Source organism: Daucus carota, chromosome 4 (assembly GCF_001625215.2).
Source record: "Daucus carota subsp. sativus chromosome 4, DH1 v3.0, whole genome shotgun sequence".
NCBI classification, from domain to species: domain Eukaryota; kingdom Viridiplantae; phylum Streptophyta; class Magnoliopsida; order Apiales; family Apiaceae; genus Daucus; species Daucus carota.
In genome coordinates this window covers 46,312,646-46,340,086 of record NC_030384.2, presented here as the reverse complement: position 1 = coordinate 46,340,086, position 27,441 = coordinate 46,312,646, and the positions used below count along the sequence as shown (strand labels likewise).

General features: G+C 34.4%; 4 protein-coding genes across 5 annotated transcripts; 2 read left to right on the top strand and 2 right to left on the bottom strand.

Annotated features, from left to right (window-relative positions):
- Positions 1–2,486: 2,486 nt before the first annotated feature.
- Positions 2,487–8,260, top strand: LOC108218999 (uncharacterized). Its single transcript, XM_017392222.2, has 11 exons — positions 2,487–2,623; positions 2,777–2,881; positions 4,079–4,140; positions 4,220–4,303; positions 4,393–4,424; positions 4,588–4,669; positions 5,442–5,670; positions 6,426–6,653; positions 6,757–7,049; positions 7,540–7,949; positions 8,031–8,260. The coding sequence occupies exons 1-10, from the start codon at positions 2,600–2,602 to the stop codon at positions 7,901–7,903; spliced, it is 1,503 nt and encodes a 500-aa protein (XP_017247711.1). The 5' UTR covers positions 2,487–2,599; the 3' UTR covers positions 7,904–7,949; positions 8,031–8,260.
- A 277-nt stretch (positions 8,261–8,537) lies between these two features.
- On the bottom strand, positions 8,538–10,881 carry LOC108219000 (wax ester synthase/diacylglycerol acyltransferase 4). The gene is made up of 5 exons (XM_017392223.2): positions 10,645–10,881; positions 9,695–10,261; positions 9,234–9,590; positions 8,981–9,118; positions 8,538–8,841 (listed from the first exon to the last, which is right to left on the bottom strand). Exons 1-5 carry the CDS (start codon positions 10,822–10,824, stop codon positions 8,698–8,700), a joined length of 1,386 nt encoding a protein of 461 aa, XP_017247712.1. The 5' UTR covers positions 10,825–10,881; the 3' UTR covers positions 8,538–8,697.
- Positions 10,882–13,874: 2,993 nt separating this feature from the next.
- Positions 13,875–17,459, bottom strand: LOC108216363 (protein JASON). The gene is made up of 7 exons (XM_017389116.2): positions 17,190–17,459; positions 17,046–17,094; positions 16,789–16,895; positions 15,370–15,602; positions 14,526–15,288; positions 14,354–14,436; positions 13,875–14,278 (listed from the first exon to the last, which is right to left on the bottom strand). Exons 1-7 carry the CDS (start codon positions 17,325–17,327, stop codon positions 14,170–14,172), a joined length of 1,482 nt encoding a protein of 493 aa, XP_017244605.1. The 5' UTR covers positions 17,328–17,459; the 3' UTR covers positions 13,875–14,169.
- A 3,510-nt stretch (positions 17,460–20,969) lies between these two features.
- LOC108215943 (2,3-bisphosphoglycerate-independent phosphoglycerate mutase) lies at positions 20,970–25,991 on the top strand. Of its 2 annotated transcripts, none has more exons than XM_064092542.1 (10): positions 20,970–21,063; positions 21,209–21,378; positions 21,547–21,674; positions 21,984–22,134; positions 22,242–22,445; positions 22,884–23,308; positions 24,149–24,341; positions 24,448–24,543; positions 25,003–25,158; positions 25,572–25,991. In XM_064092542.1, exons 2-10 carry the CDS (start codon positions 21,226–21,228, stop codon positions 25,734–25,736), a joined length of 1,671 nt encoding a protein of 556 aa, XP_063948612.1. In that variant the 5' UTR covers positions 20,970–21,063; positions 21,209–21,225; the 3' UTR covers positions 25,737–25,991. The 2 variants fall into 2 exon arrangements, with proteins under 2 accessions (XP_063948612.1, XP_063948611.1); XM_064092541.1 differs by having other exon boundaries at positions 21,046–21,121.
- The last annotated feature ends 1,450 nt before the right edge of the window (positions 25,992–27,441 follow it).

The following is a 27,441-nucleotide window of genomic DNA, read 5'->3' as shown; positions in this document are numbered from 1 at the left end:
TTTTATTACCAGGATATTTAAACGAATGTTTATTAACAGGATTTAGTTTAGACGGTCGAATATGATCGGAGGAAATATGAAACCGAAAATGATATAACATAACAATGTAAGTTTTTAACATATTCTATACAGATATTATTTATTAACGGTCTGATATATAACATGTGATTAAAGTGGTTGGCTGAAATGAATATGAATATAAAATGATTGATTGTATTTCAAAATAATATTATATTATTATTATTTTGAATTATTATATATACAATATATATTATTATAATTTTCTTACATATTTCTATAATTTCAAAAAATATAATTATATAAATAAAAATTGATCAAAATTATAGCTCAAAATATTTTACTGAATCAAGACTTTTAAACTCTAATTTTTCATCCATAGAACTATTTTTTATCCATTGTGAATTAGAGTTTTGTAGGATCGGGGACATTTCTATAAATCCACATTAGACATATATGTTATCCATCATGCCTTATCTTACTTTACAAACAAACGCCATTTCATAAGTTACAACCACTCCATTAATCATGAAAATTGTATAAATATGTTAATTTTGAGCCGTCTAGGCTATTTCTTGATTCGCTATTATGACACGAACAATCAATATCCTAATCCCAATTCAAATTCAATAAAATAAATAAATATGAATATAGATTCAAATATTAAACCTTTCTTGCATGTAATGTTTGCGGAAGAATATGTGATTATTTTATAGACTCGTGCTTTTTGGACTTGTCTTAGAAGCGTTAATGAAAATCGCTAGGCAACTCTTGTTCATCTTGCTGAGATTTTGTAGTAAAATTTGTAACTGACTTATTGAAATGCTGAAAAATAGTTTTTTCCAAACATGTCTAAATTTGAAAAACCTGAAAACCTGAGTTCCCTAAGGTCGGTGCTAAACAAAAGAAAATACAAAGAATGGAAGCTGGAGGGTACCGTAAGTGCTAAGCTATGGAAAGGAGGAACATATGTCTGCCACTGCATTCTATTGGAATGTGTAGATTTTAGGAGCATGTATAATGTATTTCTGTGTACCAATAATATTGGTCCAAAATTCTCTCAACGTTGGTTCATAACCAGTGTGAAGAAGACACTGCACACAACTACCCATGAGGCATGAGGATACATAATTACATATGTGCATCTTTCTTCTTAATTTTTAATCTGCTCCCTTTCAAATTATTATTTCATGAAAATACCTCCATATTTAAAAAGGAGAGAAAGCGACAGTGGGAATGGGAAGAAGTGGGAGATGAACTTAAAAAATCAAATACAAGCCTTGTGTGCATTAATTCTGAACTTATCTGGAATTTGTTAAATTATTATGTGTTTGATTGGTTATTTGACAAGAAAATAAGAGTTTATTTGAAAAGAAAATTTCATATTTATATTAAAAAATTAAATATTAAAAATCTGGTAAAATGTTTAGATTTGCCTATTTATAAAAACAAATCCTTATTTCTAGAATATATATGTGTGTGTGTGAATTTTTTAAATGTATAATTGTCTCATTATTGAAAAACAGGTCAAAAAAATAATTGACTTATTTTAAAAAAAATAAATAAATAATATATTTAAAATATAGACCATCTAATAACCTGTATCTTTGAAATATAATATTATATATATGTGATAAATTTTACATACGTAATTTAACTAATCATTTTTATCAATAGAGATGTTCTTAACATCTATAAATTAATATTAATAAGAAGTTAAAAATTAGATTTGATAATTCAAATTTTATTTGAGTTTGTATTAATCTTGTACCGAACTCTAATTTCGACGAAGCTTTTGGAAATATGCCAAGACCCTAAACATTCATATATTTGGAATGTTGAACATAAATTAAGTTGACTCGTTAAAGTCAAATGTTTGGCACTGAAAATTGAAACTTTACTCCAATTTTGTTGCACCTAATTTTTTTCAATTTCATGAAAGGGATTATCCCGTGTCTTCGGCTGCTTGACTTGCTCTTTGTATTACAAAATTCTAACTAAAAATATTATTAATTTGTAAATTTAAATCATAAACATTCAAGTAACTTAAATGTAAATTAATATAAACATTTAAATAATTTACCAGACATATTATTCAAATACTTTAATATTTTATAAATCATAATTTACTTATCATTTATAAATCACTTTTTTTAAATAACAAATAACTTAAATTAAACCGTCCCAATAATTTTTAAATTTTTTAGTTTTTGTTGTCATTACAGGATACTCAGATACTGTCCAGTTTGGCAACTTCTATTTTAAAATAAGCTTTTATTATATTAAAAGAATATAAATGTTTTATAATTTTATGTACTTTTCCGGAAATAAATTAATGTAAGATTAGCCGGTTTTAGCTGTACCTGTTACTTGGGCCGGCCTTGAATGAGGCAAGGAGGGTATCAGGCCTTTCAGTATCTATCTGGGTCAGGCCCAATATAATTGACAAACAAGGGAATATAGCAATCCAAGTAGCTAACATATACGAACACAGAGTGTTATAACGTCCCAAATTAAGAAACAATAAAAGTCACCTCGCACCAAACATCGTATTCCGACACAGCTTCGGTGATCATCGTCCATGGCAACAAACGGAACTCATCTCGTGAGTATAGTTACACTATCCACACGCGCGCGAGCGCACACACACTTATGTCAAGACTACTAGATTCTTTCAATTGATCACAGTATTATTGTTAATATTATTTATTTTATTAATCTGTAAGCTTAATTGAAATATTTGATTATGAATTTGCAGAGTGAAGGAGATACACAAGTGAGCTTGGACAAGATCAAAAAGCAATTGGCATCTGGGTCCGGTAAAAATCTTTTACAGGGTCCTCTTCTTAAACGATCTGAGACGGTAACTTTTACTCTTTGCTCATTCAATTCAGCTTTTTAGTTTCATGTTTTTCCTCTTGATTTATTTGATTTCTTATCTGTTTCGAGAAATAAATACAAGGGGGTGATAGAAAAACCGATAATTAATCGAATTCGGGTCTTGAAGCTTTTCCTGTGGACTGTTGGTGTAAGCCCTAGCTGAAAGAGGGTTTAGTATCGGTTTTTTTATTAGATGTATGAATTCGATATTGATCACATGTAGTTGATTGATGTGCTTGTTTTTGGCAGTGTTAGTTAATGTACTAACGAGTTGCAATGGAATTGGTAGTACCATGTGTTTGATAACTACTCACCCTGAATATGTTTACACCATACACTTGTTATTTCCATGAAATATTTGTGATATTTTAGTTATTGTTTCCGGATCATGTCTATGTAATTAATTGCACGGGTAAGTGAAAGTTGGAACACTCTTTGTATATGTGCATTAGTCTTAACTGCTTAAGATCAATTTGCCTTAAACTGGTTGAAAAAGAAGGATTTATGTTCATCTTTGTTCTGTATACTTGGTGATGAGGCTTGGAGGTTCTATCTAATGTGGTTTCTTGAACCTTTTTTGGAGGATATTGTAGCTGGGGTTTGGGCATGTTAATATTTTGTAATTATGTGATTCACTAATTATCTGTGATATACAATTGGAGAGGATCTTGAGGATCTTGGTTTATATAGGATAGGGTAACCGTCCTGGCTACCTTGTGTATCTGGAATCTGGATGTATCATGTTCCCTTTAATAGTGAATATGGTTGAACATTGTTCTTTTGCTAATAATGCTGCTACTACATAATCTAAAACACCAATATGAGGGAAATCTGGCAACGCGATCATATCTCTCGAATTTTGTGTATGTAAACTAGTACCAGTTCAATAAAAAACTCATTAATTCATGCATGCATGAATGACTAGAATAAGAGTAGCTTACAGACCACTAGGGATATATTGTAGACATTAGTTTTACCAGGAAGCAACCCTGTAAAACATCTAAGGTCTTAGATTTAGTATATTACTACACCATTTAAAGATGGATTCTGATTGACGAAGTTAGAAGTCTTTGAGAATATATAACCTGTGTAATTCATGTGCTTAGAGCTTCAATACTGGTCTTAAATTATTTGAGATTTTATCAGTTTTACAGCCTAATTTTTGAATTCATGTATATAGCTACGAAAATGGAATGAAAGGTGGGTGATCCTGGACCCAACAACTGGGAAGATGGAATACAAGTAAGAGGTCTTGCATTATTTAGATTGGTTTGTTAAATTTTACCCCGAAATGTGATATTTATTTTGTAAATCCTTCCAGGGTGAGGAGAAATGATCCAACTGTTAAGGGAACCATAAACTTTGATGCGAATAGCACAATATCAATATCACCCGTAAACTTCCAGTAAGACTGTAGTTTAGTAATTTGGCACAACTTTTTGAGCATCTAACATTGAGGTTTTGTATTAATCTGATCTGTTTCTTATTACCCAGTGGTTTACCCAAGTATGACGGCTGTTGTATATGTATCCATTTTTCAGTACTCAATTTTGCACCTGCTGTTCTTGGCAGATTGTAACAAGACAAATAAATTATAGCTTGAATCTGTATTCTCTACATAAATCTTGTCATTTCGTTGTACATGTTAGTCTGTGATTATTCAGTTGATCCTTTACACTAACTGCTTAGATATTGGGACACCACAAAAGAAAGATTATTTCCTCAGTGCAGAAACTCCTGGTGCAGCAAGAGCTTGGGTGTCTACTTTACAGTGAGTATACAGACGGCTAATATTTACTCATGTAGATATGGATAAATACTTCAATTTACCTTGGTGATGATTTTTTGTTTTTTTCCTGTGCATTACTCTCAATTATCTTACATCTACCGTAAAGTGTTGGATTTCAGGTGACGAATATACAAAAATCGTCTTCGTTAATATGCACTAAAACAAATTTTATTGATTTTTATGTTTCCTTGTATACTCTACTATCATGTACATATTACTTCGGTAATTATTTTCTTATCAGTCAAATAGCCTTTTTAAAGTTCCCACAATTCTTATTTTCAATTTTTAATCTAAATGTTTCCTTTTGAATGAGAGAATGTCGCAGTTAGTATGGTATATTCCTTTTCTTAATTATATTTATGTATTTTTGCGGTGACCTGTGTTGTCTCTGTGTACGAGTACGACTGTACATGTATGTGTTTGTGTGCATGTGTGCTCCATGTAATGTCTCATATGTCCATAAATAGATGTAAGAGCCTCAAAATCTAAAAGTTTGTTGTCAAGGGTACAGTTGTTGTCGTATAACTGCTGCAGGTCTTGAGGCATTTAAAAGATACAGAAAACATGACTTGCACGTTCGAACTTCATTGGGCACACATGTGTGCTTACATTTTTTATAGTGAATATGTGATGTATAATGAACTTTGTTCGTTAGCATGTATTACTCTTTATTTTTTGCTCTTGTAATCATCGAATAATGTGTTATGTTTGAATGTTTGATACTCTCTCTGATTATTGCTTTTGCATACACTAGAGCAACCCAGTTGGTTTTAAAAGCCCATAAAGAAGCTGTCAATTCCTTAAGTGGAAATGGATCCACTAAACTCGGAATGGTTGCTACTGTTGTTGCTGCTGCTAATTCAACTGCACTGGAAAGTTCAAAGGAAATTGAAGCTGCTATGAAGATCACAATGAGGACTGCTCTTGGAGCTGTGATGAATAAAGCACCTGACAGTCCTATGGATGATCTCACAATTATGAAGGTCTGGTTTTGTATGTGCTTAATAATAACAGATTTTCGTTAAGATTCTTCATTTGTCCTGAATTCACCATATCATTAGTTGAGTACTAGTTCATATATAAGTACATTTTTTCTGTGGATATTAGAATTTAGCGAGTCCGTGTCACTAGAATGAAGTTGAGAAGACCTATTTCGATGTGTATATATTGGGATTTGATCTAGTCATCATTTAGGTGGGAATAGTTGTACATATTGATTATTTCCTAAAGGTAAAGATACAACTGCTTGCCAAACTGTTTGATGCAAGACGTATACATCTACAAAACAGTTTGACAGTATAACTTTTTCCCTTTATCATCGTAATATTTTGAGGAGGCCCAGAACTTTAGTAATGAGAAATTAGGTATCTACGGCTTACAAAGCTACGTGACTAATAAGCAGTAAGATTCTCGTATAATATTAAAAAATTACACAAAGTTGAGCTACTAGTTAGATTTTAAATTCTAATGCATGTACTTTCAGTTATAGGCTTATAGGGTCTTGGAATCGTTACATATGGCCTTTTTTCCCCCTCTACTGAAATTAGTTTATTGATTGAATTACACTGTCTTTAAGCTCAACTGTTAGGTCATTTTCAGTCCTCCAAGTATGTAATTGTTTTTTTTCTAATTCAACTGCGTAATTATTCATAACTTTCTGTTTGTACTTTCTACAAAAATAAACATTCATTAACTTGCACAGTGACAGTAATCCATCTACATACAATTACTTCTGCAGGAGACACTGAGAGTGAAGGATGAAGAGCTGCAAAAATTGGCAAGAGACCTTCGTGCTAGAGATTCAATAGTAAAAGAGTTGGCAGAGAAACTATCTGAAACTGCAGTAGCTGCTGAGGCTGCAGCATCTGCAGCTCATACCATGGATCATCAAAGGAGAATTGCACTCGCAGAAGTTGAGCGCGTGAAAGAAGATTTAGGAAAGCAGTTGAAGTCAACTCTGTCAAAGGTACTAGTTATTTTTCTCCCTTGAATATTTCTCTGTGATTTAACTATCTTTTCTAAGGTTATTATATTTTTTGATATTGTTTATTCTGCCACTGAGACTGTAGCTCAGGGAGTCCGATGAAAAGGTTATGGTCCTAACTAAAGAGAAAGATCAACTAGTAAAGCAGAGAGACTCAGCCAATCAGGAGGCACATTTATGGCGGTCTGAACTTGCAAAAGCTAGAGATCGAGTAGTGATACTAGAAGGAGCGGTTGTTCGAGCTGAGGAGAAGGTCAGAGTTACTATTGCAGATGCTGAAGCTAGGATGAAGGAGGCTACTCAGAAAGATGAAGCTGCTGTCAATGAGAAGCAAGAGCTATTGGGATATGTGAATATGTTACAGACGCAGCTTCAAAGGTAGTTTGAGAGTGGATTTTATATTTCCTAAAATAGAAGAGCTAAGGTATTCGCTTCTATGGGAAGTATAGGTATCAGTTTTCTGGAAGTGAGAACGAAATGCAGTATATAATATTGATATCCAGCGGTTGTTCAGTTTCGAATAACAGCTCTTGACCCTTTCTAGAGTAGATGCAGGTCGGTGACCAGGATGATTCAGTTTCATATATTATTTCCCTTACATTTTGAAGCCCCCGTATTTCATATTATTCCAGAGATATTATCTTATGACATGAAAAGTTGTAAGAAATTTATCAAGATATAAGGAATCTCTATTGTTTACTTTATCTTAGATTCGGACTTGCAGACTATCTTGTTGAATGATGCATTTTTGTACATTTTGCTCAACTATTCTGTTTTACTTATTGCTGTATCTGTTAATTTCACTAATCAATATAGTAATGTAATTTACGCAGATACATTCTTATATGTTTTTTTTCCTTGTAAGCAGGCAACATGAGGATACCAGGCAAATATTTGAAGAAAAGGCTGAATCTTGCTCCAATATTAATAGCAGTGAACCACTAATGAAACATGTTGATCCTTCAGAGGAGAATGTCGACAAGGCATGTTTAAGTGTTTCTAGGGCAACTTCTGTTTCTGGTGAGAGTTTAGTCCACCCTAATGTGGACCAAAACAATATCCAGCCAATTGGAGATGGTGAATGGAGTGATATTCAAGCAACAGATGCAAGAATAGCTGATGTGAGGGAAGTTTCTCTGGACACTGAAGTTAGCAGCTTGGATATACCTGTAGTTAGACAGCAAGATAGTTCCCATCTTGAGCAGGATTCAAGTTCTTATGACCAGCCTTAAATCTTATCAGACATATTAGAACGTCTTACAAGTACCAGGAAAGAAGGTTAGGGTTTTGTGAATGTATGAAATTCTTGTATAGATGTTCTACTACCACATTAATATTTATTTTATTTTTTTTGAGCAGGTGTATCCTATGTTGTATGGGCATTATCATCCAGTTTCACAGGAACTACAACTGCTGAGCCATGTATGTTTTTCTTTTTTTTCACTGATTTGAGAGTAAGAAGATATTATCGTTATGAGAAATGTATACATCTTGAATTTTTCTAAATATGTTTCATGAATATTTAACATACTATTACTCTGTACTTTATTTTGCTATATATGAAGGCACCAAAACAACTACTTGCAGTATGTATAATGTGAGATCCAGTATTCTTGTTTCCATTCAAATTTTTTCGTTGTAAAATGTCTATTAATCTGCTTGTGCTAAAGATTAGGAAACGAGGGACATTACATTTTTTTTGTAACTTTCATAACATCTATAGTACATCTAAATGGCTTGGCCCTAAGAAAATAACAATATAGCTGCCAGCCTGCTACTGATAGAGTTATAGAGAAAACTTTGCCTCCATATTGTCAAATGGAATGGGAGTGCTTATTTAGTTATTTGTATGGATGTAAACTCATATAGAATAAAAGGGAATATTTGAGACTGACTCCCTGCGAAAGAGAAATTGTATTCGTACTGTATAAACACAAATAGCGCATTAGCTGATGAACAAAGTTCTTTTGTCACTACTGATATTGCTATAAACCATTCTTAATATATGAATTTCACTGAAACAGATTTAGACATCAGCAGTAATTTTACAAACGATATTGAAAGCCTTCAGAATGCTAGACTTGAATTTATCTGCATCGATGTAGCCTTTCTCCGATGTAATGGCAACCCTTAGCTTCCCCATATAACTAACAACCGCAATACCAGTGCTCTGCAATCCCATCAATGTGTTAGTGTATTTAACATTTCTTAATAGATTCTTCTAATAATTTTATATCTTTTAGGATGAATAGTTCCTTATAGGAATTATTATCTTTATTACTCATTTGAGAAGAGTATAAGCAAGTTACCACAGGAACACCAGCCACTGTGAAGTAAAAGCCTTTAACAGGATGATTTTGTAAAGCCATTTGTTCCACTGGTCCAATTAGATTTGAAAGGGCTACACTTGAATCCTTCAGTGTGCCGTGAATAAGCTTAGCTGCAACCTGATCAGGAACACACACACACAGAGAGAGAGAATTTTAACACTGGACACATATATGTCTTGTGAAATCTCATAGCATGTAATTTTTTGTTTTTTTGCAATATAATATTATGTACCTCAGGGCCTCTGAATTTTCTGACACACTCTATTAAGCTGGCGGTCATATAAACAGCTGATGATTTCTTTTTTCTGTCCATTGTTTTGTGTACTTCCCTTATGAATTCGAGAGGATTTGAAGAGTTTCCGATGTGACTTAGTTTTGGAATAGGTACATGGCTTAGTGTGAATTGATTTCCCCAAAGTTTATTAGCGTTAGGCTTCACCATTTCATCAACCGACTTGTAACGACCTATGTTCCTGGTGTTGAATACTACCAGAGCTGAGGAATTTGCATTTCTTGACTCAAAGCTTTCTTCTTCCATGTACATTCTACTCCCGTATAAGATTATCCCCGTTATTACATCATTCACCGTCTGTTCACACATCACCAAGAAAAACGATATGAATAAACTACCTGCGTACATAAAAGTAGCAGCTTGTAATGAAAATAAGCATCATGCAGTATGTAGAGTCTTACCACATTCAGCCTGCTCTTTATTTGTTTGATTGTGTCAAGTGAAAATGTAATAGTGGTTGTGTTTCTTGGCCCTATCTCCACCCCTTCATTCGCTGACCGAATTGGAGACCGGTCATCTTCCTTCTTCAGAATGCTGGTTCCAAAGTCAGTAATAGTGTTGATAATCCCCTGTAAAATTCGAGGAACAACCCTGAAAATACTACTGGAATTACCATTCAGCTTGGAGCTGGAACGAAGCGAAGGAAATGTGAGAGGAAGGGAAGGATCATCCGCTTTCTTAAAAGTAGAGATAAGAAGTCCAATCAAAGTATAACCATCCCCAAGTGCATGATGCAGTTTGAGAATCACGGTTCCAGCTGCATTGCTTGTTTCATTCTTTATCACATGAACTTCCCATAGTGGTCGGGTTTGAGGAAGCGGATCCATCGCCAAATCTGACATATATTCTTCGAAACACTTGTCATAGACTTCTGGTGATTCTCCTGGGGGAAATTCCGGGGTCTTGACATGATCTTCCACTTGTACTTGAACAGGTTTCCATCGTTTCACTTCATTTCTTCCTCCAATCTGTTCTCAGATCAGCAAGACAGTAAATGTATATACAGTCTTCAAAATAAGTTTGCTATTATTCTCATGATTGCTGGGGGACATTTTGAACGGCCTATTGTTTTTTAGCAGTTAGATGAATATCCAACATATTTTTAAACATGTTTAGTGCTTTTTAATTGTTGAATGGAGACTCGTCCAACGCTTTTTAACCGCGGGACGGGGTCATTTTATCCCGTCCAGTGATTAAAAAACACTGAATGTGTTAAAAATTGTTATAATCCTGACATCGGATACTCATCAAAAGACCGGAAAATAATAGAATGCTTAAAAGTTAAAACATCCCCAGCAATCACGTGCTGGGGACCCTTACTACAAGTGTTCAAATACAGCAAGTAGCATACCATAATAGAAGAAAACCGGGGGTTAGTGGAGATGAACATATCCTTAATCAACTGAATAATGTTTAAGTTATCAACTGGAACTTCGAATTCCAGAACTGCCAGAATGGTGAATGATAACGTATCGCTGTTCAAGTATTGACCACTCGGACTTACTGGGACCTCTCCTTCTTCGAGCTCCATCTTAGCCGTATAAATTTCTCAGTTTCAGGGTTCTCTGCTACTTAAAACAGCATGTTTCTGATGTCTATATATAGATAGAAAAACAATGTTACTAGTCTCAAGTAACTAATTAATTAACTAAATGTCTTAATCAGATCAGTGGTTAATTGCACTCTTACATGATTCTTTAATTTGGTCATGACTTTTTATTTACTCACCATGTGCTTAAACTTAAATATGCAAATAGTTGTTGAGACGAACAAATCCATTAGTAGATTTGTCACTAATCATCATATGATTTAGGGTTAGATTGTGAGAGAATTAAGCTGCATATTAGTTAATCAAGCTGTTTTTTGGACTCAAGTATATAGTCAAATAAATTTTTGGCTACACGCTACGCGGATTGTGATTCATTGTTCATCATTTGCATGTTATTGCAATTTGCAGCTTCTGTACATATATAAAGGCAGGGAAGGTATAACCTGACCGTTTGGCTGACCTCCATTGTCCATACGACTTGTTTATGAGAAAAAATACTTTCGTTTATTTTTTCTTAAAATAAGTTTTTAATTTTTTTCACAGAAACAACTCACTAATATTTAAGTCTAAAAGATTATAAAAATATACGATTCCTTAAAAAAAATAAGTTTTTATTTTATGGGCTTTTTATTTCCCCAAACAGACAGATTATTATGAGTTCAAACAGAAGAAAAAAAAATTAGAACCAGAAGGGTTGATTAGTTCATGGAATTAAAATTTGATAATTATTTATAATTTTATAAATTAATTAAAATTTGATAATATTTAAAATTTACAATAGTTTTATTTTACGAAATGACATATTTTTAAAGATTCTTTTGTTTTGATATTTGTTGGAATTTTACAATATTTTGTAATATTTTTTTGAAAAAATAATAATTTATTTTCCATTCTACAAGATTCTACGTAAACTTATGATTTAAATGAACAATCTGATATATTTCTTAATTTATTAAATTTAAATCTAACCAGTTGCATTCCATTTTATTTTTTCTTGGAAATACCAGGGAAGTACTAAAAACCAGAAAGAAGTTTGGTCCCGAAATTCCGGACTAGCCCGGCTTGAGAAAAATCCGGTCTGGTTGAAGCTCGGCCCGGGTTTAGGATTATTTTTAATTTTTTTTTTATAATGGGTGGATTTTTTACAGTACTCATATATTGTATAAATTTGGTCGGGTTCGGCCCAATAAAATCCAATCAGATCTTGATGTTCAATTTATTTTGAGCATTTAAGCTTAACTATTCAAGCTCGGTCAGTAAAAGTAAAAGCCTAAACCCTGTCTTTGACTAAGAAACCCGGTATTTTATGACTCGGTTGAAACCCGGCCCAATGATTTTTTGTGCATCTCAATTCTCATTTCTCAACCGAGAAAAAAGAAAGAAAATTACATAAAATAAAAATCCGAATCAAGTCCAGCATAAGCCCATGCAGAATAGCCCATAGCCCAACTTAGGTGGGCCGAAAACCCCTGCGGGATGGAGCCGATGCACTTTACTGAAACATAATTACATAAACATCAATTGGAATTAGGTTTGTAATGCGGGCCGAGCGAGCAGAGTTTCGAGCCAGGCATAATTCGAGTTGAAGTTAATCGAGCCGGATCGAGCCTAAATCTTTGTCCAAACTCGACTCGTTTAATTTCACAAGTCAAGTCGAGCCGGCTCGTTTAGCTAAACGAGCCGATTTTAGCGAGTCGGGCGAGCGGCTCGTTTAATGTTACAATTAATCGAGCTTAAACCTCTATCCGAACTCGGCTCGTTTAATTGCACGAGTCGAGTCGAGCCGGCTCGTTTAACTAAACGAGTCAAACAAGCCGAATCGAGCCTAGTTAAACGAGTTCGAGCCGGGCGAGCTCACGAGCCGCCCGACTCGAATTACAGCTCTAATTGCAGTCACTACTTGCTCGTGCTCCATCAGAATTATCCATATATCATTAAACTAGAGAGAACCTTCAGGGCTAAAGTAAAGCTCATCATCACAAGGTCCAGAGGAGGCCACTTAAACAACTAAAGAGAAATTGGGGGAAGAAGCGTGGAGGCGAGCAACAAAAACAAGACAACGTTCAGATTGAAAACTATATTTACTAAACGCTCATCTGAATCAAATTCATCACGCTTTTGCAGTTTCTCCACATTTGTTAATCGTATTTTTGAGTCGCTTCGAGCCTCGTTTCTCGACTTCCCCTTCTCTCCACAGCTGAAATTAAAGCCCCCTCTTTGACTCCAGCCCCTCGCCTCGAATGAATATTTATATTGCTAGGTCTTCTTGTGCAATTACGATTGCACCCTCACCCCTTTTGAGTTTTGATTTCAAATTCATTACAAATCGGATCAGTGGGTTCTATCATCTATGTATACATTAAAATTTTGATTTAAAGTATTATCTAACAAAAACTTTTTAATAATTAAATTGATCTATTTTCAATTATGAAGAATATTTTTTATAGTTTTAAATATAAAAAATATATATTAAAATAAATTAAATATATTTTATAACAATATTGTAATTTTAAAATTTTTTATTATATAATATACATAATTATTTATTAAAATTGCTCAATTTAACTGGACCAATTTAAATTCAAATATCTTTGTACGGCTGTACTATTTAACGAAAACAATCATGTTGAGATTTGGATTACAAAAACAATCAGGTTTCAAAAAGAAAAAACAATCAGGTTGAGATTTGGGTTTTCAGTTTTAACAGTTACATAAATCCAACTGCTTCCTCCGCCTAACACAAATGTTAATCAACCAAAAAATATATATATTTTTTAATCATTTAAATAGGATCGAAGGGCTGAAGGGGTAATTAATAACGATTTTCTGTAATATTTGGCTCAAAAAAAGAAAAACAAACTCTATTGTTTAATTGATTAAGATGAAAATCTATAATCTATAAATGTATCTCGGGCAATATTGGTTATATTTTTTAATTATCATGGATAAAATATAATAATAACTGATATAAAATTTGAAGTTTGACAAACATAGAGTAGCTGACATAAAATTTGAAGTTTGACAAACATAGCTAGGGATAAAGACATTACCGTTTAATGATTGTACAGAACCATCTTAAGAATATATCATTTGAAAGGCAATAATGATTCCCAGCCCAATGAATTCTAACTTATTTACAGTAGAAAGTACTATTGTTCATGCTCCAGAAACAGCAACGTCAAGCGAGCAAAACAGTTCAGAATTTGTTACAATATCATCATAAATGTTCACACACTGCAATCTAAATCCAGAGCAGAAGATCTGAATTAACCAAATCACAAAAGTCATTCAGCAGAATGGTCGGATACGGTACATAAAACTCATACATTAGCATGAAACCACCGAGTTGAAATGAGTTGAAGATTTGATCTGAGATATAGCAGTATCACACTCCTCCTTTTCATTGAACTTTACTGGCGTCCCACTACGAGTTTTCCTATAAAAGTATTGTTAAATCTGAATCAAAATGCTTGTGAATAGGAATAAAATAGATGAAAGCAATAAGGCATACCTCTGGGTGATGGAAGACTCTTCAGACAAAGCCTTTTCTAATCTTTCTTCAAAAGGTGTCGCGTGCCAACTTACTTTTTGATCCTGGAAAAAGGTTAACATACTCACTAATTTTCAGTTGCACCATTCAAGATAAGCAAAAAAAAGATTTAAGCAACACTATAATGCAGTACCTCTTTGTACTTGGTAGTAGAATTTGGGATTCCATTTCCATCCCACCATTTTGGTTCGACACGAGGAGGTTCTTCTTCATTCCAGTGGGCAGCAACCATCCCAATGATAGGACGGTCTCCAAGGTTTTTGCCATAATAAACCTTTTCACTAGCAAAGGATACAGTCCGCTGATTATTACCATTTTTATTAACTGGTTTCAGCCAAGAAGATAAGCTTTCATCCACCTTTGTATCTTTCTCAACAGATTCTGGCATCATTCCTACTTCTTGATGAGTTGTTTTATCACCTTGCTCTAGTGATTCTGTGAGGCTAGATGACAGTTGACTGGACTCAGAGTCTTCTTCCTTAAGCATGTTCCATTGTGAAGAATTTTCAACAGGGTTCAAAAGTGAGTGGACATACTGAGACCTTATCCTGGGATTTTTTCCATTTTCCATATCATGTATATATGAAGGGAAAACAGTTCCAGGAGTTTGCATATCATCACTTAGTTGCAAGGGGGTTGGGTAAGGTGATCTTGATAAACTTTCAGTACCAACTAATTCTGATCGGTTTAAGCTTGGGCAAGAAACTTCAGAATAGCCTTTCGATGAAATTGAAGACTCATCCGAATGGCAGTGGAACTGCATGGACTTGTTTCTTTTTTGATCGAAAGTGGTCTGATCACCATGAACCTGAATGCCCATGCCAGAGTTAGCTGTATCAGTAGCATCACTAGTACTAGCAGAACCCCACATTGGATTTTGTCCACTCGTTATACAACTACAGAAAAACAAGATCACACAACAGTCAAGGATTAAAATTTCAAGCGCTTCAAGAGTGAAGAAAGTCTTCTTAGTATACCTGCTGGGAGTACAATCTAAAGAATCTGATCCAGTCACCCATCCATCATATCGGTTTGCAGGCATAGGAGATTGATTACATTGCATATCCAGATTCAGCTTCTGAAAGGAAGCATCAGGAAGCCAAGAATGAAACTTAGAGTCCTCTGAATCGTGATTCGGGAGTGACTGTTCTGATTTCCGAATCTCAGCAGGAGTTGCAGGTAAGGCACCACATGCTTTTAGGAACTTGGCCTGCATTTTTTATGAAAACAATGATTAACATGATCCCTTTTATTCAAATGTTTCAGATTAAATCTGAGAAACTCGCAAAGGATTTCAGAATCCGCCTTATACTTATGAATGACAAGACAAGACCTTTTGAATTTAAGTGACAACCAATTTACATAACATTCAGCCATTTATGTTCTTTGAATTGGAGTTTGAAGATTAAATTGACTCAACCTCGAAAATTGTAAGGCTCGAGCACTAGTCACTTCATTCAGTGCATGGTTCACTCGATTCAGCCAATATAAGCACATAGATAATATAGCAGAAAGTAATAGACCATTAAGATATCTACATTGCAATAGTAACTGCTCATGAGATCCTAAACAATGGTCTGACGCTTAAATTTGGAGAGCAATAGTCACACATACAACATATACTATAATAATATATAAGGGTCACTGTTTACATTGTGTTAACTGTTTTTTAAATAAATAAAAAAAAACCTGGCAATGGATGTTTTTGAGTACAGACGAGTCAATTACAAGTGAATAAATCAAACTACAATTATTCCTCTAAGTAAATATTAGTGCATTGTATGTGTCCAAGCCAAAGATAGCTAAAATTACACAATCGCCCATCCAATATTGGACTGGTTTAAATACCTGGAGAGCAGCAAGTTAGGTTACAGTTTATACCAAATAACATGAGGTCGGACCTGTTTTGTGACTTAAACAATAAGAAATTTCTAGTCACAAAAGAACCAAAGAAATGTATGAGGTGACGGTATCACTGGTCAACGCACCGCAATATACAAAGGTATTTAAGCAATATAATCTTTCAAATCTTGAACACTGCTCTTGTTTCATAAAACACAAAATGAAGCTGGCATTATCATATCTGGGGTATGAATTGCTAGAATAAATCATATAACCTATATGTATGCATTCACAGTACTTGAACATCAGATATTTCTCATGTTCTGAATAAAATTATTTGACAATTTCAGTAAAAGGGAGAACAGCCTTAATATCATTTTCCAGATTATAGGAGAGAATTCAGTACTGCATCTAAGAATATATAGAAACATGTGGAAACGATTTCACTCAATTTCACTCAGCAGCCAAGACTTCTGCATCTCTTTTATCGATCAATAAAATCAACAGCAAAACAGTTTCATTAGCATAAGTCGTGACTCGTGACAGAAAGATACCTCATCTCTGAGTCCTTCAACGTCGAAATCCTGCTCAACACTCTTCGCAACATCAAGTTTCTTCTCATCGTATACAGAACCACCTCTCTCTTCAGAACCATCATTCTCTTCAATAAGCAAACACACACTTACATTAGTTATCAACCATTATAAATTCAACAGTAAAACACTCAAATCTAAAAAAAACACAGCATCACAAAATTAAAGATGAATATCTCAAATTAATCAGCTCAAATTCCATTACACAAGCTAGTTACCTCGCAACAGAGCTCCAAGCCTTTTACGACTTCGATTCAACACAGGCTCCTGAAATTACACACACAATTGCACATATAACACATCCACGGACATTATTAAGTCACGAATGAGACATGGAGAGAGAGAGAGAGAGAGAGTCATACAGCGGCAATCGACGGGTGTGATTGCGAGACGAGATGAGACGGACGGCGACGATCGTCTCTGAGCTGAAAGCAACCAAACAAACAACCCATAGTAGATCGGTAGAAGAGAGCTAAGAATTCAGGCCAGGAGCATAACATATCACCTGCGTGAATGTATATGTGATGTGAGCATTAATTTGAATTTACGAATGGGAGTTACAAAACCCTACATTTCCTTGATTTTGGGGGGAATATAAATTCATTATTTAAATTATTAGTAATTGAAAAGATATTTGAAAGTGAACAACGACAGTGCGTCCGCTTGGCTCCACTTTGTTTTCGAAATTTCAAAAATAAGGGGGGTTCGAATCGGGGGAATGATCAATGATGTATGGGCCTACACCTATTATTCCCAGGAGTAGGTGGCGATGGGTATTGCATGCTACCTAATATACTTCTACTTTACCCGCTTCTAGCTTACAATTCTGGTAGGGCTTTAGAGCAAGTCCAACAGCTGCCCTATTTAGTGTCCTATAGGGTATTTGATAGGGGAGAGCATGGGCCGGTTCGGCTCGGTTTTTGGATAAAACCGGAACCGGAACCATATATCTTCGGTTTTTAAAATCAATAACCGCAACCGCCGGTTCGGAGTCGGTTTCGGTTACGGTTTAAAAAACCCCGGTTCGGTTATAATCGGCTCGGTTTCGGTTACAAAACCGATAAAAATAATATACAAACAAGATAAATTAATGCGCGCAATTCATACATAATAATTAATACAAGAGTCGATCGTTTAGCACAAATAATAGGAGTATATTCTAGGTTCAAGTTTTATACACTGTAACTTAGTAAACTTTGAGAAAGAGTATATGCAAAATAGTAATCTCCTTGTGTGGACACTGGATGTGTAACTAGCCAGTAACTAATTAGTGAGTTTTTTTTTTTTGGAGATACTGATATGGCCTGATTGAAGCCTGAAGGCATGTCTTTTGTGCTTAGAGTAAAATCTTTTGAATCTACAGATCTTCTAAAAAAGCATGTTGAGAAAGAGCATAGAGTGTTGTAATCAAAATGTGAACAGTCGAAGAGAATTGGACCAATGCAAAGTTATCTACTGCATTCTTTTATTTAAGCTGATTTAATTTGAGAATTTCATTACCCTTACTCCCCAGCTTGCTACGGAAAACTGAAAGAAGCAGATGAGCCAATTATTTAAGGCTACTGAACCAATTATTAAAACTGACTTCAGACTTGTAAAACTCTATACGGCATAAGTGAATTGCTGCAAAACAGAGACATAAGTGGATTGATGCAAAATAGAAAATCCTCAAATTTGCCGCAAAACTAGAAAATCCTCATATTTATGCAAATTATGCTAAAATCTGGAGTAAATCTACAATTTATATTATTTATTTTTATTATTATTTAAATAATCGGTTCGGTTCGGTTTTTTCCGGTTCGGTTTTAACCAATAACCGGAACCGAACCCATGAACTCGGCTCGGTTTTTTAATTTTCGGTTTCGGTTTCGGATCGGTTATTTGCGGCTCGGTTTTAACCGGTTTTTACCGGTTTCGGTTTCGGATCGGTTTTTATTCGGTTTTTTGCTCAGCCCTAGTATTTGATGAAAAAATTTGATGCTCTATATCACTAGGACAACTCTATCAAGCCCTATTTTTGAGGCACTCTCTCCTTGCCCTATCTCATATTTTATAATAAATTCTTACCAACACTCTCTTTCTCTCTATTTAATATTATTTTTTAATGATGAAAGTGAACTTTTAATAACAAAATATTAAACATATAATGAAAATAAGGCACATTGTTGGAGTTGAAATTAGTAGAATATGTCCTAAACTACTAGGACATAATTTTTTATATTATATCTAGGGTTTTAACTAGGATACTGTTGAATTTGCTCTTATACTCTTTCACTCACTCAAGTTTGTAAGAAAACACGCATCAGCTACTTAATCTTAAGAGTGTTTGGTTCAACCATTGGACTCGACAATGTTGAACACATAAACCATTATCCCTCCGTCCCGGAGTTATATGCATCAGGTGTCTCGTAAAATATATCTGTAATTTTTTTTTTTTAAGATTATTTTCTTGAATAAATATTTAACATCTCATTTTTCATATAAAAAAAATTATAAAATTATATTTTATAAAAATATTGAAATACGTGTCGGTAAAATATATATAAAGTTAACTGTGGCCGAGAAAGTATACTCCCTCTGTCCCAGTCAATTGTATACGTTTTTTTTTCATTGCTCGACACGCTTTTTAAAGCACTTATAAAACATAGTTCTACAACTTATTTTTAAGATTTTCTTTTTTTGTATAAAAATATAAATGTTATACTTTTATACAGAAAATGAAAATTTTAAAAATAATCTACAGAACTATACTATATTGAAGCATTAAAGTCCATGCCGCGCCCCCGTCCCCCAATGTATACTATTGACTGGGACGGAGGGAGTATTAGTTAGGAATAACACACATCCATTGACTCTCTAGCTTAAACCTGCGTGCAGTGGTTACATGGTTTCTCAAAAAATATAAAGTTAAAATAAAAATTTGTCAAAACAAAAATGATTTGTCTATTGTTTATGATCACATAATAAAAATTAAATTTTATAAGTTGATTAATGTAGTTCTTGTATATACAGGAGTCTTCCATTATTTAAAAAAATAGGAGTATAAGTCAGTCAAAATGAATTAAACTTATAAAATTTAGTGTTTGACTTTGCTCATAATCACAAAAAAAATCCAATCAAAAATGTGATTTATGTACTTTATGACATTTAATTTATTTTTTGGGAGACTTTTAAAAAAAAAATGGAAACCTCACTGAATTTCTTTTTCGAAACAATTCAAGAAACTTCAGAGAAAATTTCTTTAAAAAGTTTGCGCTAATTTTTCTTCAATATATTTTTTAAAAAGATTATTAGCATAGTTTTTCTTGAGAAGTTTCTGAAAAAGTCGAAAAATCTTGTTGTGAACGCTTTTTCGAAAAATAAATAAATAAATTTTCGTGTTTAATCCATGTTTCGAAAAAGATATCAGCATACTTTTTCTTGAGTAAAATTTGAAGAAAATTTGAGAGAAATACTAATCCATGTTTAAAATAAAAAATGTGGAAATCGAATCAAATTATAAATCATGTTTAACAAAATAAGGTGCAAACTAGTTTTAAACCTGTGCGAGCACACATATCTCATTTACAAAATTTCTTTTTATATATTTATTCTAGTTAATAGTTTAACCTTTTTATTTTAGCATATTTGTTTTTTTTTTATCAAACTATTAATCATAAATTTCCTTTAAAGAAAACTGCAGTGACAATGATATCTTACTGTAATATAAATATATTTTTATAACACAAATCAGTATAATATAATTTATATATGAAAGTTTACATAATCAATAACTATTCAAGTGATTCGTTCAATCAAATTATAATAAGACGTAAAGCTTGCATACTATACCAATTGTATAATTAAATTTTGATTTGACACATTTATATGTTACTCTATGTTGTAGCGATTATGTTTGATTGTCATCTTAACTAGTATAAAACTCGACACAACCCGAATCAAATTCACATAATTTAGGTTAAATATAAAGAAATTCAATAACTAGATAAAGGTTTAAGAAATTTTAATGAATTGTCTATATTTTTTATTTTTAATACATTCACTCATTTTTTAATTAAGAATTTTTAAAATTCGGATTTCAAGTTTCAGTATTTTAAATTTTGACGGAATAAGAAGAGAGAGAGAGAGAGACCGGGTATAAAATTCGCGAGGACTTGAGCCTGGCCCATAATATTTGTTTGAAGGTTCTAGAACATGCATGAAACGTCCAGGGACGCGTGTCTTCCGTGAGCTATGGTAGTGGTGTGGATGCCAAGTCTTTCATTTCCTCGCTCTGTTGATCATCTTTTTATTCGTCAGCCTCTGAAAAATCTCAATTAACCTACGTCTCTGTTCTCCTCTGCTCTTTTTTTTTTTTTTATCTCATCAGATTTCGTGACAGATACATACTACATAGATATGGGTAGCACATGGAAATTGGAGGATCACCCCAAACTACCCAAGGGCAAGATCGTGGCTATGGTGGTTTTGGATGGATGGGGTGAAGCTAAACCTAATAAGTACAATTGTATCGCTACTGCCGACACTCCTACCATGGATTCCCTCAAAAATGTAACACTCATCTCTCTCTCTCTCTCTCTCTCCCTCTCCCTCCCTCCCTCCCTCTCCCTCTCCCTCTCTCTCTCCCTCTCCTCCCTCTCTCCCCCCCCCCCTCCCCCCTCTCCCTGTAATTGATCTGTTTTCGTCGTAAATAGTCTGATTGGTCTGTTTGATTTGAAGGGTGCACCTGATAAATGGAGATTGATGAGGGCGCATGGGACTGCTGTGGGGCTTCCTACCGATGATGACATGGGTAACAGTGAGGTCGGTCATAATGCTCTTGGTGCTGGTCGCATTTTTGCTCAAGGGTAATTAGCCCTTCTTCCTTTTGTATATTTTAGCTTTCTGTTTGTTTTTACAGTTTTGATATAATGTATTATAAGTAGAAGATTGAATCGGAGATGCTAATGTAGTTTGGTTGAGATTGATAATAATGTTCGAATTTGGAACGAAAGCTTTGGCAGACTTTTCTGTGCTGGAGAATGATCATAATTCATAGTTATGTTTTTGTTCACTGAATCTTTAGCTGCACTACTAATTGGAAGATAAGACTGGTTTTGATGATTTCTCGAAGTACTAATGATGTGAGTTTGCTAAAATTGGGAATTTGTTTACAGTGCAAAGCTCTGCGACCTCGCACTCGAGTCTGGCAAGATTTTTGAAGGAGATGGCTTCAAGTACATTAAGGAATCTTTTGCAAGTGGCACATTGCACCTCATTGGACTGTTGAGTGATGGCGGCGTCCACTCCAGGCTTGACCAATTGCAGGTATATATACATTTAACTTGCAATTTTATTTTATCTGATGACGTCTTGATCGTCTATATGTGTGCAAATTTAAGAAATTACTGAAAGATTCTGTCTTCTTAATGTAGTTGTTGCTGAAAGGTGCTGCCCAGCATGGTGCTAAAAGAATCCGCATTCATGTTCTCACTGATGGCCGTGATGTCTCGGATGGTTCAAGTGTTGGCTTTGTTGAAACTATTGAGAATGATCTAACCCAGTTACGTGAGAAAGGCGTCGATGCAAAGATCGCCTCGGGTGGAGGTCGGATGCACGTTACAATGGATCGATATGAGGTAGATAAATTGTGTGAAGTTTTGTTTTATTCAACCCTCCCGGAATCTAGTAGATGTAAAACCAAATGTCACATTAGCAGGCTATTTGCAAATTTTATTTTGACTTTATTTACAAATAATGGAAGTGTATGTTGTACATCATTTTGCAAAGGTCCTGCATATAATAATTATGAAGCGTTAATTAGGATACTCTATTTAGCAATTCAAACTGCTATGACTTCCATTTTCTTTTACCTGGAGACTATATTTTTTATCAGTGATATTTTTGGAGCTGTGATTCTCTGCCACCGAATAGTCGATTCTGTTATTTGTACTCTGCACACAAATTCTTGTATCTGTTGCTGAGTAGTCCCTCCTATGTGGTATGCATAGTTCAGATGCTAGTTGATTTACCTTTCTAACAGAGCAACTGAAACTACAAGAGCGGTTTTTTTACAGAATGACTGGAATGTTGTAAAAAGAGGATGGGAGGCACAAGTTCTTGGTGAAGCACCACACAAATTTAAGAGTGCCCTTGAAGCTATCAAAACTTTAAGAGCAGAACCTAATGCTAATGATCAGTATCTACCTCCGTTTGTTATAGTAGATGAAAATAACAAGGCAGTCGGACCCATTGTTGATGGAGATGCTGTGGTGACTTTTAATTACAGAGCGGATCGTATGGTGATGGCTGCCAAGGCATTTGAATATGAGAACTTTGATAAATTTGATCGAGTTCGAGTTCCTAAAATTCGTTATGCTGGGATGCTTCAGTATGATGGAGAGCTTAAGCTGCCAAGTCACTACCTTGTTTCTCCTCCAGAGATAGATAGAACATCTGGCGAATACCTGACGCATAATGGTGTCCGTACATATGCTTGCAGGTTCGTTTCCCGACCATGTTTCTCCTGTCTATTACTGTTTTCAATTTTACTCTGGTGCTGTTGTCTTTCCCACTTACAAGTACACACGTCTACGGCACACCCTTCTGTACAAGATATACTAGTGTGGTGGCATAGTGCATGCCCATTAACACATTTCATACTCTGGCTGGTTTAACTTTCAAAATTGATTTTATCATATGTTAGAAACTCTGAAGGCTATGGTCCTCTTCGAACTAGAGTGCACATCAAAAATCTGAACAATGTGTTTTATTAAGATCATCGTCTCTTTTCATTTTAAATACTAGTACATGTTTTTACTAAGAAAAACGCTATTATATGGGGTAAAAAATAACTGTAAAACTATAAAAAAATTAAAGTTATGTCTTTATTTAGACTTCAACGTGTAGCGTATATAGAGTAGTCACAATTCCAGCAGTCACAACAGTGTAGACAATGAAATTGAGTGGGGAAGGTAAGCATTCTGTAAGTGGAACTGTGATGTAGTGGAGTATGTGTAAACTCGAAAATAAGTGAAAGAGAGATGAAGCCTGAAGTTGCATAATGAGATTTACTCTCATAATGACACAGCTTAAAAGGTGCAAGGAAATCGATAACCTTTGTATTTATGTGTGAAGTGTCAAGTGTGTTAATTTAAAGTATACATAACATCTCTGTTTGATGATTATTTTTTCCCAACTACTTTGCTAGTTACTCAAACTTGAATCATTATATTATTTTACTGTATCTGCAATCAATTGACCAACTCCTCTTCCTATATATGAAAAGATTAAAACTGATTCAATGTATTAACCACGTTATCCTGTTATTTTATTGGATCAGTGAGACTGTTAAATTTGGTCATGTTACCTTCTTCTGGAATGGAAACCGCTCTGGATATTTCAATGCAGAGATGGAAGAATATGTTGAAATTCAAAGTGATGTTGGGATTACCTTCAATGTCCAACCCAAGATGAAGGCCTTGGAGATTGCCGAGAAGGCAAGGGATGCTATCCTTAGCCGTAAATTCCATCAGGTAACCTTTTGGACCTATGCTTGTCATTTGGCCTGCAAGATATGCTTTCCCACAAACACTGTTTATATTAGTGACCTAATTATTCTATTAATATAATTTGTATCAGGTACGTGTTAACCTCCCAAATGGAGACATGGTGGGGCATACAGGTGACATTGAAGCAACAGTTGTTGCTTGCAAAGCTGCTGACGAAGCGGTTAAGGTATCTGTATTTCTATAGATACATTTGAATTAAGCTTTTAGAATACCTTTAACTTGACTTCTCTTGGCGTTATTCCCTTCCTTTTCTTTTTTGTTATGTTTTTTCGGCTCCATGAATTAGATCTGAAGATATATTCTTTATTCAACCATTTAATGGACTGTAAATATCCACCTTAATAAATTTAGGGAACTTTGTAGTATCATCTTTTACTACCATGGCCATGAACTTGACTATGCATTTTATACCATTGACAAATTTTATGAATGTAGTAGTTGATAATATAATGTAGATTGATGTTTGATGCATAGAGAACAAATTACCAGAGCAGGGGGCACATAACCTGGAGGACCTTGCATTTTCCATAAATTACTTGTATTTCGCTTTGGGATCGTATACAAGCTAGGTAGTCACATGTCAAACAATAATTTGTTACTGAGTTTAATTGTAATAATTGTGCAGATTATCCTTGATGCGGTTGAGCAAGTGGGTGGAATATATGTTGTGACTGCAGACCATGGAAATGCAGAGGACATGGTGAAGAGAGACAAGAAGGGGGAACCACTTCTTGATAAAGATGGAAAAGTTTCAATACTTACTTCTCACACTCTTGAACCAGTAAGGGCTTAATCTTTTTGAACTTGTTATGTGTTCACTATTTCAACAGAAATCCAAAAATGGTTTTCTACAAGAGGGTGACAAACTCTCGAGTACCAAACGAGTATTGTTTGCAAATGATAAATTTTTCTATTGCACTATTTGTCAGAAATAATAATAAATCAGAATCTAGTTCAATCAGAGAGCTATTACGTCTTGTTGGAAAAAATGTACTAGGGACTTGTCATTATGACAAAAAGCAGGTTGTCACCTGTGTAAGTGTAAGTAATTACAAATCACTGAGTTCATCTAGTGCATAGTCATTGTTTGTCTTGTAATGCTAATACTTGATCATTTTTCTGGTTTAGCTCTACCAGTGGTCTTCTCTGTTGCATTTACAGTTGTTTACTTATAAGTATTTTTCTCATCTTTAGGTCCCTGTTGCAATTGGTGGTCCTGGACTGTCACCAGGTGTCAAATTCCGCAAGGATGTCCCTCAAGGCGGGCTTGCCAATGTGGCAGCAACAGTGATGAATTTACATGGTTTTGTGGCGCCCAGTGACTATGAGACGACCTTGATTGAGGTTGTTGACAATTAGGCCTGGATCAACAGTCTTGGCTGTAGTGATAGGTAGCCACAACCTCGGACTTTTTCTTCTCTGCAACTCGCTTAGCTAAATAAAATTGCTGCTATATTTATTACCAGCCAATTCCATGGGTGCAAATTTTGAATGTGTAGAGATGTTTTAAAATGATGTTTTATTTTTAAACCGGTGTCTAAAAGACTACAAGTTATTCCTATGAACCAAATTGGGTGCCTTCTATGATGACTATCTTGCTTTGCTCTTGCTTCAGCTGAATGTGGTGATTTTGTTGTATGAGTGAATCTGGCGATCTTCAGATATGATGGCTAGTTGTGTCTTCTAAGAAAACAGAATGCATGACAGGAGTGTGTAGGCTAGTTCGGAAACAGGAAAAAACTGGTGTAAGGAGTGGTGTGATTTGCGTACATAGCTAGTCCTGACCAAGGACATATCTTAAAATTATGGATTAATCTTGGTTGTGTTACAGCTAGTATTTATGATCAGTAAGTGTCCTCTGAGCTAACTTGGCTGAATAATGTGTTAATCCGTCACATTTAACCAGATGACCGGATCACATTTAACTAGCGTGGAAGTTGTATAATATCAGTCCTTTTTTGCCCCTTTCTCCAATAAGTTGGGTGAGCTAAATGTTTCTTGTCCCTTTAAACAATCTCTTATCTCTTGCTTGAGTTGAACAAAGCAAGCCATCCAAAATTGCGGATGGAATAATTATGTGTTTCCGTGCTTCATCTTAACATGTGCTGTACGGTCCTTGTCAATGCGAACAACCTTTATTTGGAAAAATTATTTTGAGCTCCTATGTTACAGATTAAGAAACTTTTAGTTTTAGATAACGTGACTACGTGAGGCGTAAAGTTATAGATTTTTTGGTTATTATATATTAATTTGTTTGCTTAGAATACCCAAATGAAAATGTTGTGCACATTAATAATATTTATCCCAACCACAGTAAATGAACAATTCCTACGTAAAAAAGTGCAATATTAAAATTTGGGCATCGTGCAATTACGTTTTCCTCAGCTCAGGTCCAATAACAATACTCTTGCATCGTGCGAGGCTAATTCGTCTTGTTCAATGTGCGTGGGATTTTTTGGATAAAAAATGAGCTTTTTCTTCTGTTGACGCGCTTGCATAAAGGAGCTTATATAAAGAAGCGCAACTGGGAAGTCAGAAAATTAGTTTTTTCTTAGATATAATTTCAATCATTTAAATTTACAAATCTAAGTAAACTTATTAAAACTCCAATAATTTGTAAATTATATAAATTAAATATTTTAATAACACTCGGCAGGCTGATCAAATGGTCCCAATATTTGTCTCGGATCTTCTTGCTCCTCAACTTTAATTATCTGCTGCTACTGCTGCTTTTGTTAAATCAATCTATGTATGAAACTTGATCCTTACACCTATCCAATACTTCCGGTACTTAATTAGGTGACCCGCATATAAATTCATTTGAACTGGCGGGTGACATGTTTAATGATGGTGTGCTATAACAATATTATCAAATTAAATTTATAGATACTCCTTCCGTTTCTTTATTCTTTTCTCGTTTAATATGTTGGGACTGTTCATGAGACTAATTACTAATTTACGTCTAATCTATATGACAAAGTATAGTCGTGAGTGATCTCTTTGGATTCGTATTCGCGAGTACTTTAATATAATAAAATTTTTATATTTAATACCAATACGAGTA